Genomic DNA, 15,787 nt, shown 5'->3' on the forward strand with positions numbered 1-15,787 from the left:
CAGCCATCCCTGAACAGGGAGGGAGCCGCCTGCCAGTCCACAGCCAGAGCTCACCCATCTCCTTCCGCGGCTGCTCTCAGCCACTTCCCTGTGCCTCTGTAGCCCGTCAGGAATCACCTGACCTTTGTCCTGCTCTCAGGCGGCTGCTAGACTTGGAAGGGAAGGGGCTGGGGTGTCACAATGGGAGTTCCTTCCCTTGATTCCCAGGGGCCCCCAGGCTTCGCCTAAGGATAAACCCAGAGTTGGATGACGTCCCTGTCCACTGGTGGCCCTGAGGCCTCCCTGCATACCCACCATGTCCACACCTTCTTCTGCTCCTCACACCATGTCTGAGCCCCGCTGTGCTCCAAGGGCTGTGGGCCAGGGTGCACAGACAGCTCAGCCATCCCTGCCCGGAAGGAGTCCGCAGTCCAGTGAACTAGCTGCCCCTTGTTATGCACCTACTGTGTACCGCGCGATGTACATCACTTCCTTTGACATCAACCCTCCAGAGTAGGGATGTTATTCCCTTTTTACAGGGGAGGAAACCAAGGCTCAGTGGTAACTTGCCCAAGTGGCAGAGGCAGGTCTGTCTCCCTCTTGAGCCTGGCTTCTTTCCAGGTCAAGTTGGTGGGTACCAAGAGTCTGTGCAGAAGGAGTGAAGAAAGGGAGGTCCTGGGACTTCCCCAGTGGTCCAGTGGTTAAGAGTCTACACTGCTAATACAGGGGTCATGGGTTCGATTCCTGGTCAGGGAACTAAGATCCCACGTGCCATGCAGCGGGACCAAAAAGAAAAAGGAAAAAGAAAGGGAGGTCTTGGGGATTGCAGGGATTGGAGGATTTCCTGAAGGAGAAGAAGGCTTGGCCTAGGGGATGGGCCCCAACAAGAGAGGAGAAGGGAATCTCAGGGAGCTGAGCTGGGTTTGGGATCGTCACACTTGTGTCCCAGAGGGCAAAGGTGGGTTTTGGGGAGAGCTATGCGGGGCTGGTTCCCAAGGGAGCTGCAGAGGGTTGCTTCCTACCTCCATTCCCCCTCTACTTGGTCACCTTGTATATGTTGCTCAACCTCTGACTCACCACCACTTACCCACTTTGAGCCTCTGTGCAAATAAGCAAAGGGTACTCCTTCCGCAGGGCTTTTGACCATTACCTGTGGAAAATTTGTCATGACAAACATGCACGTCAATGGTGTGACCATGATGTGAGTGGCGCCTCTTAGTGCTGGTGGTCTACGACTTGCTCAGCCCGTATGTGTGGCTGCCCTTCTCCGAGATTTGGGATCTTTGCTCTGAGATGGGGATAAATACCTGGGCATTGTGCAGACAGTGGGAGGGGATGGAGGGCCAGTGGCTGCACCCTCCCTGGAGCAGAGCCAGGCTGGCTTGTCAGGAGGCGGGGCTGGCTCAGGCCCCTCCCCTATAACCTGCCCAGACAAGGACCAGTCGTGTGGCTGGAGCCTCTCTGTCAGTGGAACTTCTCCCTAGGCTACTTCCTCCCCCAGCTCCTGGCCTTTCCTCCCCTTTCTTCCAGCCCCTGCCACTCAGTTTTTTCCTCTGATTGTTCTGAGTGACGTACTGTGGACAGAGCCACTTCACCCCCATCTACAGGCTCCCTGTGGCCATAGGCCCCCTGGCTTTCAGCTCCCAGTACTGTCAACCTTGGGTGGCCCCCAAGCCCAGCTCATGCCTGGTTCTGATATTCCTAGTGCTTCATTGTGCATTTCCAGGAGTAGGGAGGGGCAGCCCCTCATTCTTGCCCCATCCTTCCTGCCCCATTGTTGGGATCCAGCCCAGTGAGAACAGTGACCCTTAGAACTCAGGACCCCTGTCTGCTGTGGGCCCTCCTGACACCCGCAGTCTTCCTGACCACCTGTCAGAATTATCCCTGGGTCCTGCGTCGTACGTCACCAAGGATATCCCCTGCTGGCACCTGTGGCCGGTTCTCTCCCTGTCACTGTCCCTGGAACTATTCCTCTGCTCCTGCCACCTACTGACCTCCATGCTGTTGGCCTGGAACAGGACTCATCATCGGCTGAGGCTCCCCCATCACCCGGGCCCTTCTCAGAACCTTGTCCTCTGGCCAGAGGCCTCATACCTACTGAGGGAGAGTGATCTCTCTGGACAGAGGGCTGCTCACTACTGCTGGCTCGGCATTCACAGAAAAGCAAGGGCTCCTCTTTGGAGGGGGTAGTAAGTTGGTAAACCCAGAGTGAAATCTCTCCTGGCTAGGCATACTCATGCCGGCGTGGAGAAAGGATCTTTTCTCATCTGCCATCTCACTATCAAATCTATCTTAAGTTGCCTGTCACCCTGGGAGTATGAAGACCACCCAGACTTCTAAGGTGGTTACAGTATAGTGGGGGTGGGGGGGAGTTACTGACATGCAGTGGGACAGTTCTAGAACTGCAGAGGTGTGTCATAACCGACAGGGGTGCCACAGTTATGGAAGCTCTGAGGAGATGGAATCCCTGCTGGGATGGGGAAGGCCTTGAGGAGGAGGAAGAGGGTTGTCCGGTGGACCTGAGAGGGCTTGCTTTCTAGACAGAGACATCGAGAGGTTAAACCGGGCTTAAAACTGTAGCTCCAAGCTGGCTGTGCGGTGCAAGAAGGATCAGAGATGCCAGGAAAGCTGCAGGGGGCCCGGATAGTGGCTGGATGAGAGACGCTGAGCTTCTCCAAGCCCTCCAGCCTCTCAAGGTGGGGGGCGGTCTTGGGTCTCTCCTCCACTGACTTCCCCTCCGAGCGATTGTTTGTGCTCATGATCTCAGCAGTTTCCCAGAGAGCAGGATGTTCCAAGCTTGTTGTGCCTCTGAGATAAGGGGACGGATGGAAGCAGGGGTACACCCGAGGGCCCAGTCGGAAGTGCCTGCAGACCTCTGGGGGAAGCAGCCGAGGTGGTGTCAGCAGGACCCCCTCCATCACCCCACACACACACTGCCCCCACCCCCACCCCCCGGGTCCCTTGAGAGAGAGGGGCTGACCCCTGGTGGGGGTGGTAGAACACCACATTCCTTCAAGTCTAGAGGCTGGGGCACTGCTCTTTAATCCTTCTCTAACTTGCTGTGTGTCTCAAGCAAGTTGCTTCCCCTCTCTGGGCCGGGGTGTAGCAGGAGCAGAGGTGAGGAAGAACACCTGCCTTGCAGGTGTATGTGAGGAGGGAAGGAGGTGAGGAATGTGACCCCTCAGACCCGGGATCACCCTCCCAGTGTGAAGGCTCAGGCAGATGTAGCCTTTGGTCCTGGAGACGGACGCACACGGGAAGGGCCTGAGGCTGCAGTACTAAGGGCCCAGTTCTGGGGTGGACCCTCAATCCTGCTCTGGTTCCCCATCATTTTGTGACTCCGGGTGTGGTGATGTTGGTTAGCTCATTCCCCTCTCTGAGCCTCGAGTCCCCACCCGTGTGAAGAGGGGCAGGGAGCGCTGGCTAACATGCCCCAACTCTGTCCCCAACTGGTAGTCTGAACTTGGGCCTCAGTTTCCACACCTGTCAATGGGCAAGTTCCTACTAGAACCAGGGGAACTTCCCCTCCTCTGTGCTTTTCACTGTTTGACAAAGGCAGGCTGTGGGGGAGCAAGGGCAGGGGGTGAAGAAGAAATAGGTGCCCTTGTGCACCCAGCCTGGCAGTTGGGCTACCAAGGGGGAGGGTGGCCCAAGGGGCCAGCCTCGCCCCCACTGACCCCTGTCCTCGCTCTGCCCCTCCAGTGGGAGCGCCTCTGGTTCCTGCTGCTGACCTTCACCTTCGGACTCACGCTCACCTGGCTCTACTTCTGGTGGGAAGTCCACAATGACTACGATGAATTCAACTGGTGAGTGGGGACCAGGGGGCGGGGCCTGGGGACTGGGCATCTGGTGGCTGAGACTGGGGTCGGGGGTGAGGGATGGGTTGGAACCTCTCTCCTGGGCTGGTCCTCAGGGCCTGGCCACCACTGGCCACCAGCTCTCTGTGTAGCCTTTGAGGGAGTAATCCTCTAGAGAGAACAGCGGCTTAGGGGAGCTGAGACCAACTGGAGAGAACAGGGAACTCCTTCCTGCTGCTGCTATCATGGAAATGGGAATGTAAGACAGGGCAGGGGCTTGGCTGGGAGCTGGGACCTCTGGACCCCTTTTAGACAAGGACTCCAAGGCCCAAAGAAACCAAGACCTCATAGAGGAGGTGGTCCCCGACCCCAGGCCTCCTGCCTCCTTGAGCAGGGCCGTGGGCCGGGCTGGTAGATGGTGTGGTTCTGGGAAAGCTCAGGGTCCCTGTGGGCAGCAGCCTCAGGCCCAAAGACATGTCTGGGGCTGGGTGCACAAGGGCACCTATTTCTTCTTCAGCCCCTGCCCTCACTCCCCCATGGCCTGCCTTTGTCAGACAGTGGAAGGCACGGAACAGGAGAAGTTCCCCCAGCTCTAGTAGGAACTCGCCCATTGACAGGTGTGGAAACTGAGGCCCAAGTCCAGACAACCAGCTGGGGGCAGAGTTGGGGCTTGGCAGCCAGTGGTCCCTGCCCCTCCGGTGCTGCCTTTTCCTCTTGGCTAGAAGTTCAGCTCGGTGTGACCACGGGCACAGGAGCATGAGTCCTCTCTCAGGCTTGGTGTCCTCTTCTGTAAAATGGGATAGCAGAGCGCTAGCTGATAGCAGGTCTTTCTGAGGACAAAACAAGATGATGGATGTGCAAGGACTCCAGGCTCCCCTAAACCCAAGGACGCTTCCTGGGAGGCTGAATCTCCAGCTGCAAGGTGGTCGTGATGTTAGAATTTACGGTTTCTGGACTCTGGGCTTCTGATGGGCTGTGGTTCGAGGATTTTGTAGTGATCCTAAGACTCAGTTCATGGAGTCTGGCATTCGCTCCCCTCTGCATGGCACCAGGCTGTGCTGCTGTGATTAATGATCTCAATAAAGGACAGGCTGCTGCCCCGCCACAGCCCGGCGAGATGAGCCGGAGCCCCAGCCAAGTCCCAGAGGTGGCCTCTGGCCTTTATTAAATGCCATAAATAAATTATTCATCCTTGCAGGTATCCAAAGCACAGGCACTGCTGTGGGCAAGTGGGAGCATTCCCTGCTGGCCCTTCCCTGAGCTCCTTGGATGGCTCTGCTGAGCTGAGGTCTGCTGCCACAGTGGAGGTCCACGCTGTCACGTACAGAGGAGCAGCTGAGGCCCAGGGAGGGACAGGACTGCCCTGCGGCCTGTCCCTCCATACAGCCAGCTAGTGCCACGTGCACATATTAGGACAGTCCCAGAGACTGGGGCTCAGAGAGGTTAAGTAGCCTTTCTGTAGTCACACAGCAGGATGCAGTCAGATCTGAGACAGGGACTTAAACTGCCTGATTGTATCATGTGGTCCACGGGGCCACCCCGCTCTGCCCAGAGACTGAGCTCCCCATCGCTGGGCAGCTCAAGCAGAGGACGGATGCTGCCGTGTTGGGGAGGCCGCAGAAGGAGGGCCTGCCTGTGCTCGGGGAGGGTCTGGGGACCTGCAGCTCCCTCAGCCAGTCTCCTTGGTTTCCTGGAGTAGTGCTGGGGCTCAGAAGCCCCAAGAGGGGAGCAGGCCTGAAGCTGCCTGGTGCCGGCTCATTTTCTCTGATGACCCTGTGCACGTTGCTTGCTGCCTTCTCTGAGCCTCAGTTTCCCCACTTGTACAGGGAGGGTGTGGGTGGTTCAGTCTTTCTGGAGAACAACTTATCAGGCTCTAACAGGAGCCCTAAAAACAGCTCATTCCCTTTGGTCCTGTGATTCCATCTGTAGGAGTCTCTCCTGACGAAATAATTAGTAATGCAGAAACGTATATGCCAAAGAGTTTTTGTGTTAATTTATAATAGTGAATAATTGGAAACTATTAATTGTCATTAGTAGGAAGTTGGCTTCATACAGTACATTAGTTCAACAGAAGACCGCGTGACTATGAGAAAAATCACATTTCCTCGGGCTTTTATTGACATCAGTAAATGCTTATGTTAATAAGCAGAGAGTTGAGTACTTACCTTGTTCCTCACATAAAGTTCATCCTCAGGAAACCGTAGGAAGGGCACTTTGTTATTCTATCCTGTAGATGAGGAACAGTGCAGGAAAGTCAGGTTATTACATGTTATCGATCCTAAGACTTCATCTTTTCAAAAATCATTGAAATGACATTGAAATTGAGATGAATGTCACAATCAATGGCATCTTAGAGTCAGGGAAGCCTGTCACTTCCCCGGTGTCCTGCAAGCCGGGGGATTTGAATCTGCTAGTTCCTCCCTCCAAAGCCTGAACTCTGACCCTGTGCTATTATGCAGTGGGGTCCCGGCTTTGCTGTTTACACAAATATATAAGCAGAGGGGGGCACCCACTGGAAGAAGGCAGCAGAGTTTTGGTGATGGTTACTTCTGGGCAGTAGAATTAAGGGAAATTGTTTTCTTGTTTATGCTTCTTGCCACGCCCAGGTGTCCCCAAGAGCCCACCACAGGCTGACTGATGACCAGGGAAGCAGTGACCTCCTCACTGAAGGGCCAAAGTCTAGTACCTGAGCAAGCCGTGTGAGAGCTGAGAGCTGGCAGGCCCCAGGGAGCATCCAGCTCCCTGGTAGAGGTCTGACCCCTGCCCCTTCTCCTCCTGGCAGGTACCTCTACAACCGCATGGGCTACTGGAGTGACTGGTCCGTACCCATCCTCATGACCACAGCAGCTGCCTTCACTTACATCGCTGGCCTCCAGGTACATGGGGCTGATGGAGGGCCCCACCCTGGTCTGAGGAGGATGGCTGGCTTTTCTCTGGGCCTCTGGGGCTTGGTTCCTTCAAGGTGGGAGGTCCTTTTTCTTTGCCCCATTCTGGCATGCTTTCCCCCGACCCCGTGAGGACATCCCATTGTTAGGCCCCACTGCAGACTTCCTCTTCCAAGAACTTCTGTTTTGGTACCTGCTTCCAACATGTTGCTGGCCTGGGAGCTCCTGGGTGTGTGTAACCTGCTCAGTCATGTCCAACTCTTTGTGACCCCATGAACTGTAGCCCGCCACTCTCCTTTGTTCATGGCATTTTTCCAGGCAAAAATACGGGAGTAGATTGCCATTCCTTTCTTCAGGACATCTTTCCGACCCAGGGGTCAAACCCAGGTCTCCTGAATTGCAAGCAGATTCTTTACCCTAGTGAGTGAGCATCAGAGCAACTCTCCAGGCTTCCTGGGGGACAGGCTCAAGTCTGCTTCAGAATCCTGGGTCCTGGAACTCCCAAAACATGAATTAGGCAGCCCAAGTGCAGCAGGGCCCAATGAGTTCTTGAGGGAAGAACCCTAGAGGAGAAGGAACCTGGAGGAACCTGAAATAATCTGGGAGGAGGCCAGGCTTGGGTGGGGCTGAGCAGAGCTGGGCATGAGAATGGTTTGCTGGTTAGCTGACTGCTTGAGCCAGGCCCAGAGAGCCATGGGGAGCAGGGTGTCGGGGAACTGGCAGAAACCTGGGTCACACGTGATGCCTGACTCTTGCCGTGTGGGCCCTCCCTCAGGTCCTGGCACTATGTCACATCGCCGTGGGGCAGCAGATGAACCTGCACTGGCTGCACAAGGTAAGGAGTGCCTCCACAGGGGCTCAGGGAGGAGGGGAGAGGCCGGAGGCCACAGCAGCAGAGGAAGAGCCCGGACACATCTTCCCTCCCCTGGATCATGGTTATAATTGTTCAGGGAGCTAGCAGTGGATTGTATTTACTCATTTGCCCCTCGCAGCCCTGCAGCATAAGTGCTGTTATCATCCCATTTGCAGCTGGGAAAACTGAGGTACAAAGAGGTTAAGTAATTTGCCCAAGGTTTCCAACTTAATAAGTAGAGGGTCCAGGCTCCTAGATCTACAGCCGTGCGGTTAATGAGCGTAGGTCACAGCTCCAGCTCTTTGGCTGGCTCTGCCTTCAGTCTCATCCTCTCTTTTTCTTCCATGAGCTCATCTTAAAACTCTGATTCAGTGATATGACTCCCAGTTTAAAGCCCTTCCCACAGCTTCCATTGCTCCTAGGATGATCCAAGCTCTCCCTCCAGACATTAAGGCCCTGAGCAGGTTGGCCCTTTGCTGATCTCTCCCAACTGCTGTCATGGGACCGTCACCCTCGGCTTCTGCCACATGAGACATCTCAGGCCCTCCCAGCATGGCTGCCTCTTCTCTGCTTTATGTTTTCACTCCTGCCTCCCTTTCTCTCTCTTTTGGACCCTTCCTTGGTTTTCCTTCCACCTACACAAAGCTTCTCAGGCTCCCCCAGCCCCCTAAGGCTCCCCGGCCACAGTCCTGACCTCTCATTGTCCATTTCCATCTGGCTCCCTGACCCCGACCCTCCCTAGTCTAGGAGCTCCATGCAGAGACCAGAACTGACTTTCCATCTCCGTGTCCCCAGTGCCCACGCAGAGCTGGACCCAAAGCAAAGAGCCATCATACATTCCAGAGCCTTGACTCTCTGGCCCACTGTTCATGGCACACATCGTGTGGAATGCACGTGGCTGATGCCTCCTGCTCTTTCTGAGACCCCAGTGGGCTCAGGAGTGGCACAGAGCTGACCCAGAGAGAGGCCCTCCCTCCCAGGAGCACACCAGGGCCCCAGAGAGAGGGCCAGGTCACCTCTCTTTCTCCAGAGCCTGACTCCATGGGCTGGCCATTCAGAAAGAGGAAGAAATGTCCAGGAATAATCATGAGCCCGTGAGATGGGTCCAGAGTGACTCTGAGGGGAGGGGCTCACTTCCAGCTAAAAGAATACGGCACGGGAACTGGAAGACGGATGTGCTGAGCTCCACTTGGGCTGCATGGAGTGGGAGGTGCCTGTGGGCATCCAGGTGCCTGTGGGCATTTAGTCACCCAGGTGACTAAAGTCCTGGAGGGATAAAGAGCAGTGAGCCACCTCTGGTCCCCTCCCACCTTCCTCTTGCTCATCACTCTTTCCTAAGATCTCCTTTGCTTCTGAAGTCTTCTCTGTGAGGGACTTTCTTTTCCCAGCTGCAAAGCTGACACTTGAAAGGATGACACCTGCGGGCACCCCAGGAGGGGCTGGTGCACACCGCAGCCCCCTCCTCTGGGGCATGCCTGGCTCTCAGCAGGCCAGGGCACACCTGCTTGATCCCAGCGGAGAGGCATCTGGAGGCTCAAGCCAGCCAGGGCAGCAGAGCAGCGCAGGGAGTCTTCTCCTGGGGGCAGGGTCTCAGACCCCTTCATCTCCACTGGTGCCAGCTCCCGGGGTGCCAGTCCTGCCTTCCTCTCCCCTCTGATCCCTCCCAAGAGATCTCAGCATGAGGAAGGTCCTTCCAACTGATGCTTAGCTGGATGCACTGCACCAGGAGGGAAGGAGCTCCCTGGGGCTCAGTAGTCAAGTAGGGGCTGGAATTTCTACCCCTCTGTTTGTAAGACTCTATAGTTTTATTCTAAGATTTTAAGGAATTTTTATTTGGGGAGGAGTTGTTTGACCTAACTTTTGACCATTAATACATTGACACAGTTCAACATTACAAAGGTAGAAAGAAGTACAAAATGTAAATCTCCCCATTATCTTTCCAGAGATATTTAAGCACATGCAGATGTGTGTATGTACACACACATACATACACATTCCTTTTTCTTTAAACACACGTGGTAGCCTATTATACCCTCATTTTGCATCTTAACTTTTTTTTGATAGTATTTGTTTTTTAATTGCAGTATAGTTTATATATGGGCTTCCCTGGTGATTCAGCAGTAAAACAATCCACCTGCAATGCAGGAGATGCAGGTTCAATCCCCAGTTCAGGAAGATCCCCTGGAGACGGAAATGGCAACCCCCTCAACTATTCTTGCCTGAGAAATCTCATGGACAGAGGAGCCTGGCAGGCTACAAAGAATCGGACATGACTGAGCGCGCACAAGCAAGAATACATGGCTGTGCCTGTAAAGTCACGCTTGCCCACAAAGTGTTCAGGGGTTTCCTGACTTGGCCATCCCAGTGGGTGGAAATGGTGCCTCGGTGTGGTTTTGTTTAGCTGATTTGCAATGTTGTGTTAGTTTCAGATGTACAGCCAAGTGATTCAGTTAGGCCTATGTCTACTCCTTTTGGATTGTTTCCCACATAGGTCATTATAGAATATTGAGTATAGTTTCCTGTGCTATACAGTAGGTTCTTATTAGTTACCTATTTTATATATATTGCAATCTCCCAATTTATTCCTCTCACACCTTTCCCCCTTGATAACCATAAGTATACTGTGGTAAAGTAACCATAAGTCACTTACTGTGACTCTGTTTCCATTTTGTAAAGAAGCTCATTTGCACCATTTTTTTTTTTAGATCCCGCATATAAGTGATATCATATGAAATGTGTCTTTGTCTTACTTACTCCACTCAGTTTGATGATCTCTAGGTCCATCTGTGTTGCTGCAAATGGCATTATTTCATTCCTTTTGATGCTGCCGTTGTTGTTTAGGTGCTTAGTTGTGTCCAACTCTTTGCAACCCCATGGACTATAGCCCTCTAGGCTCCTCTGTCCATGGGATTTCCCAGGCATGAATAATGGAGTAGGTTTCCATTTCCTTCTCCAGGGGACCTTCCCGACCCAGGGATCAAACTCACAACTCTGCATCTCCTACATTAACGGGCATATTCCTTACCCCTATGCTCCCAGGGAAAACATGCCCACTTTTAAAAAATTGTGTTACTAACAAGAGTAGGACATGTCTGAGCGACTAACACAACATTTAGTCAGCACTGATTATTTTGCTGCCAGCCATGGTGCTAAGCATTTCACTTGCATGTTCTCATTTATCTTTCCAAACCCCTTTCAGGTAGGTGCTCACGCTCCCCATCTCTACAACTCTGGAAACACACTCTGAGAGGGTAACCATCCCCATTAGGCACAGTCACCAAGGAATGTGACATGAGTGGGTCCCTGAACCCTGGGCCGACCATCTGCGACTTAAACCACACAGAACCCAGATTCTAATCACTTTCCCAGGAGGCCAATATGTTGGCAAGGCTGGTTTCCAACTCCTCCTGGGTCCCAGCACCCAGGCAGGGCTCAGTGAATGTATGGACGTACCTCCTGTATCCTCCATCCCTCCAGCTGTCATCACGAACTGCAGTGCCTCCAGCACGGAAAACCAAAGACCACTTTCTCCGAGGCTTCCCCTGGGCTTTCCCCACTTTCTGGGTGGGATGTATCCTTTGCAGTCAGACTTGAGGAACGGCAGTCTAGTTGTCAGGAGTCAGCACTGTTCCCGTGGCTTCAGGACACAGTATGTGTGGCGAAATCCCACAGGCGCTGACCACTGCAGTAATGCTGCGGAGCATAATGGTTGCCACTATGGCAACTGGCAGATTCAGAGAGGATAAAATTTTTCATTGCATTACGATCCTGGGAAATCAGTTTAATCACAAGTATTTCCACTAGCAGTTAACTACTGTAATAAAACACGCTCAGGGAGTGACCCTCCAGAGATGCTTGCTGTGCCCTGGAGCTGGGGGCAGGGAGCCTGCATGTTGGGGTGGGGGGTCGAGAGGATGCTCCCTGGGGCTCCCTCCACTGCACTGTGAGGGCAGATCCCCAGAAAGAGCCTGACCTCCAAGACAGGCAAATGGGGGTTGCTTCTGACTCTGCCCGCTCAAAGCTACATGTCCAAGCAAACCCTTATGCTCTCTGAGCCCCGTTTTCCTATGTGTAAAACGAAGACGATAACATCTTGACTGGGCTTTCACAAGGATAAACATGAGGAAAAAGTGAAGGGGCCTCCCACAGACCCAGAGCACACTTGGGCCCCCCATGCACCTTCATATCTCTTATTCCCATGTCTTCTGGGCCGGCCTGTCACAGTCCATAAGGGTTCCTACCCATTTCAGCCTTATTACTGCTTCTTATTAGAACATTTGTTTCCAGGCTGATGGGCCAGAACGACAAACCTCCAAAGGAAACCTTAATCCCAGACAAGAATGAATCTTCCCTGCCTGGCAGGGAACGAAGATGGATCAGCTGCCGTCTCTGCTCTCACGAGCCAGAAACTCAATTTAGAGCCTGTTTGGTTGTTGGGGGGCTCTGGGAATGCTACTGCGGCCGCTGGAAAAAGCACTGAAGAGAGAGAGAGAGAGGGCAAGAGCCCTGCTGGCACAGAGAACCGCTGGGAGCAGGCAGTAGGGAGTCAGAAGGGCCGGAGGTGGTGATCCTGGCTGGCGCCTTGTGGAGCTGGGGGCTGTGGAAGGCTTCGGGGTGAAGGCATGACCTGAGTTTTACGAAACCAGCCTGGCTGTGCAGAGATGTAGGGCCCAAGGCGGGGACCCTGGGGGCTAAATAACCAGATACTAGGCATCGCTTAGTGTGGAGAAGCATCTTGTGTTACCAGGATACATGTCAGATCCTGTCTGTCCCCACAGCTTTCTGTCCCACAAAGGTTCCATCAGAGCTCTGCTCCTTACTTTCTCTGGGAGGGCAGCTTCCATAACTCGTTAGAGGCTGGAAGCCGGGAGGCTGGGACTGAGAGCGCGCCTTGATGACAGGGCACATGGGGCCGCCCCCTGCTTCCCCTCTGCTTGCTCCCGCCTGAAGGCTGCAGGGAAGGTGGACTGGGCATCAGGCTCCCGCTGAGGACCTGGCTCCTCAGCCCTCTGCCCTGTGACCTGGGCAAGTCACCCTTCGCCCCAGCTCTTGATTTCTTCACCTGTCACGCAGGATGAAAGGTGGCTGGGAGGGTGGGCAAGGCCTGGAATGGGACCTGCTAGGCACCAGGAGGCCCCCGTTTGCTGAGTGTCTTCCCTCCCCACACCCTGAGCCCTGGGCCATGTCCCCAGCCCAGCCCACCCGTCTTCCCTCCACCCTCCTGTTTTTCTCGCGGTCCCTTCTTTGCCGGGCCCACCCGCCTGCCTCCTCCTGCCTCTGTCTCTCTCACTGTCATCTACGTGCCTCTGCCCTGCTAGGTCGGCCTCTCTCGCACGCCCCACTCTCCCCATCCGTGACTCGGCCCCTCCCTCTGTCTCTGCACCTCTTCTCTCCCTCCCCCACTCACGGGGGACCCTCGGGCTGTCCAGGCTCTGGCGCCCCCTGACCGTCTGGTGGATCTCCCCCTACAGATCGGGCTGGTGGCCATCCTGGTGGCCACCGTGGTGGCCATGTCGGCTGTGGCCCAGCTGTGGGAGGACGAGTGGGAGGTGCTCCTCATCTCCCTGCAGGTGAGTGGGGGTAGGGGCCCACCGGCTGGTTCCCCAGGACCCTCAGAACAAGACAGCGCCTTTAGGCCACTCCCATTCCTCCAGACTGAAGTCCGGAAGGCGGGGTAAGGGTCCACATCACAGAACAACTCAGAGACAGGGAGGATTCTAGCACCCAGGGTCCCTGGACTCCCAGTGTCCTCCGCTGAAAAACAGAGACAGCTGCCTGCCCCACAGATAGAGGTAGGCCGGGAGGATGCTGGTGACCAGCATCCTCGGCTCGGCTGGGAGCTGACAGTCTCTCTTGCCCCTTCTTGTTCCGAAGGGCACAGCGCCGTTCCTGCATGTGGGGGCCCTGGTGGCTGTCACAGCGCTCTCCTGGATCGTGGCAGGACAGTTTGCCCGTGCAGAGCGATCCTGTAAGTATGACTGGGCAGGACCTGTCCCCACCCATGTGCTCCAAGTACCAAGGCCAGCTTGTCCTGCCCCCACCTGGACTGTACCTGCGCAGCCTGGGGATACAGTGGGGCCCTTGCTTTTAGCATGGGGCCCACTCCTGGTTCGGAGTGGACTGTAGTTTGCACAGAGGTGACAGCCTCAGCCTTGCATGTTTCCTCTTCTGTGTCTCTACATCTGTGTGTGAGTTAAAGGCCGGGTTCACTTTTGCAGCAAGAATGAGGGATCCTCTTGGTGCAGGGACCCCCTCAGAGTGTCAGGGTCCACACCAGTGGAGGGAGGAGGGCTCTGGCATGCCCTGCCCTGCTGCCTGGGGCTCACCAGTTGCGCCCGTGTCTGCAGCCTCCCAGATAGCCATTCTCGGAACCTTCTTCACCGTGGTGTTTGCCCTCTACCTGGCCCCTCTCACCATCTCCTCTCCCTGCATCATGGAGAAAAAGGACCTGGGCCCCAAACCTGCCCTCATCGGCCACCGCGGGGCCCCCATGGTGAGTGCCACTTGTGGGCCCTGAAGACTGGGTGAGGGGTGGGCAGAGCTACCATTCCAGAGGGAGATAGGCAAAAACCTATCCTCCTGGTAGGGAGGAGCTGGCAAGGAAATGGGTATAATAATAATAGCAACAATTTTTAGCCCTTCTTGGTGATGATGTGTGTGTGGTGGGGGCAGGGGGTGGCATATGAAAAGGATTGGTGTAAAGACTAGAGAGTTTGGGTGGGATCAAGTCCTGAAGAGCCTGAAGGCATCTTGCTTAAAAGATTTCATTTTTATCCTGAGGGCCCTGGAAAGACACTGTGAGGCTGTGGGTTAGGAAGGCCCGAGAGAGAGAGAGAGAGAGATGCTGGGTGTGGGGAGGGGAGTAGGCTCCCAGGGCTGGGATGAAGCAACAGCTCTCTCTCCTGTGGGCAGGAGAGCTGGGTGTAGCCCCAGGCCCACTGCTAAAGGAAAACATTTGCACCAGGGTGAAACAGGAGGAAGGCATCAAAGTCAGCACCTGCTCCTTCTCTGCCACCCCTGTGATCCCACAGCAGGCCCTCCCCTTCAAAGGACTGAGTATGCTCCGGAGCCAGGCTTCCAGGCACCTTGGCAGCTGTGGGAGTCAGGACCAAGTCCATTTCACTGTCTCTGTTTTCCTCATCTAGTACCCCGGGATGATGGGAGTGCCTGCACCATAGGGCCCCGAAAAGCAGGAGTCAGTTAGCATGTGTGATGTGCCTAGCCATCAGTCTGGCTTACAGAAAGTAAGAGTTATACTTCCCTGATTCCTTGGGCAAGCCCTCCTGCTTCCTTAGGTTGGGTTTCCTGACATACGGAAGCCTTGAAGCGCTGTTCTTAACAGAGGCAGTACCTCTCTTCACCACCAGAGGGCGTTTGAGGGCTCTTGAGAGCTTTTCTTGGTTGTGAGGGTCTTTGGGAGGTCCACCGTTTCACTGAATTTCAGGGTAGTTAAGGGAACCTCACAAAGGAGGCTGTCTGAAAGGAGGTGTCGAGTCTGGCAGGGCTGCAAATCACCCTGAAGGCCCTACGCGCCCTGCATATGGGGGTATTACGGTGCCCATCTCCTAGATAAGGCTGAGACCTGTGCCCGAGTTGGAGCCTGGTGTCCTCCCGTCACATCCAGGTGCTTGCTCCCAGCACCTGGAGGCAACCAGCTGGGAAGGCCATCGTTTCCCATCAGAGGGATCTGGATTTGGGGTCCAGTTTTGCCGCATGCTGCCCGTGTGTCTCAGGGGGTTGCTGATCCCCTCCAAGCCTCCCTGCTGCTGGCTTTTGTGAGGATAAATTAGAAGCGCAACCTTCCAGGAAGCAGGGCCCCAGCTTATAGCTGCTCTTCGTTCCATGGCCCTTATTACCCATCCCACTTGCTCTGGAGGGTGTGCTGAGGCAGGAAGGAGGGGGCAAAGGGAAGGAGCGAGATGGCCCCGTGTGGGTTGTTTTTTTTAGCAGAAGTGGAATGAATAGTATAATGAATCCAATACCACCTTCACCACTTACCAATATTTTGCCATTCTTGTTTCATCCATTTCCCTGATTTTTCTTTCCCCTGTCACTTCCCCCCACTTTAATATTTGAAAGCAAATCCCAGACACTGTATCATTTTACCCATACTTACTTCAGGGTGTATCTCTAATGCATAAAGACTTTAAAAATTGAACCACGACCACAATGCCACTATTACACCTAACCAAATTCATGATCATTCCTTAATACTATCTAATACTGAATCACTGCTCAGCTTTCCTTTATTGTCTCTAAAATGTTTTTGTAGT

The 15,787-nt window shown here is 54.5% G+C and overlaps 1 protein-coding gene across 3 annotated transcripts in view; it reads left to right on the top strand.

Moving 5' to 3' along the window:
- GDPD5 (glycerophosphodiester phosphodiesterase domain containing 5) overlaps positions 1-15,787 on the top strand; it is an 86,578-nt gene that overhangs the window by 56,153 nt on the left and 14,638 nt on the right. For 2 of the 3 annotated variants that reach the window (XM_065944024.1, XM_065944025.1), the window contains 6 exons: positions 3,682-3,785; positions 6,559-6,652; positions 7,437-7,496; positions 12,986-13,084; positions 13,389-13,482; positions 13,862-14,007. In XM_065944024.1, coding sequence (XP_065800096.1) covers positions 3,682-3,785; positions 6,559-6,652; positions 7,437-7,496; positions 12,986-13,084; positions 13,389-13,482; positions 13,862-14,007 — 597 coding nt within the window. Of the gene's footprint in view, positions 1-3,681; positions 3,786-6,456; positions 6,476-6,558; positions 6,653-7,436; positions 7,497-12,985; positions 13,085-13,388; positions 13,483-13,861; positions 14,008-15,787 lie in introns of those variants that run through there. The other variant, XM_065944026.1, reaches the window with a different exon arrangement.

This window comes from Muntiacus reevesi, chromosome 9, assembly GCF_963930625.1.
Source record: "Muntiacus reevesi chromosome 9, mMunRee1.1, whole genome shotgun sequence".
Taxonomy (NCBI): domain Eukaryota; kingdom Metazoa; phylum Chordata; class Mammalia; order Artiodactyla; family Cervidae; genus Muntiacus; species Muntiacus reevesi.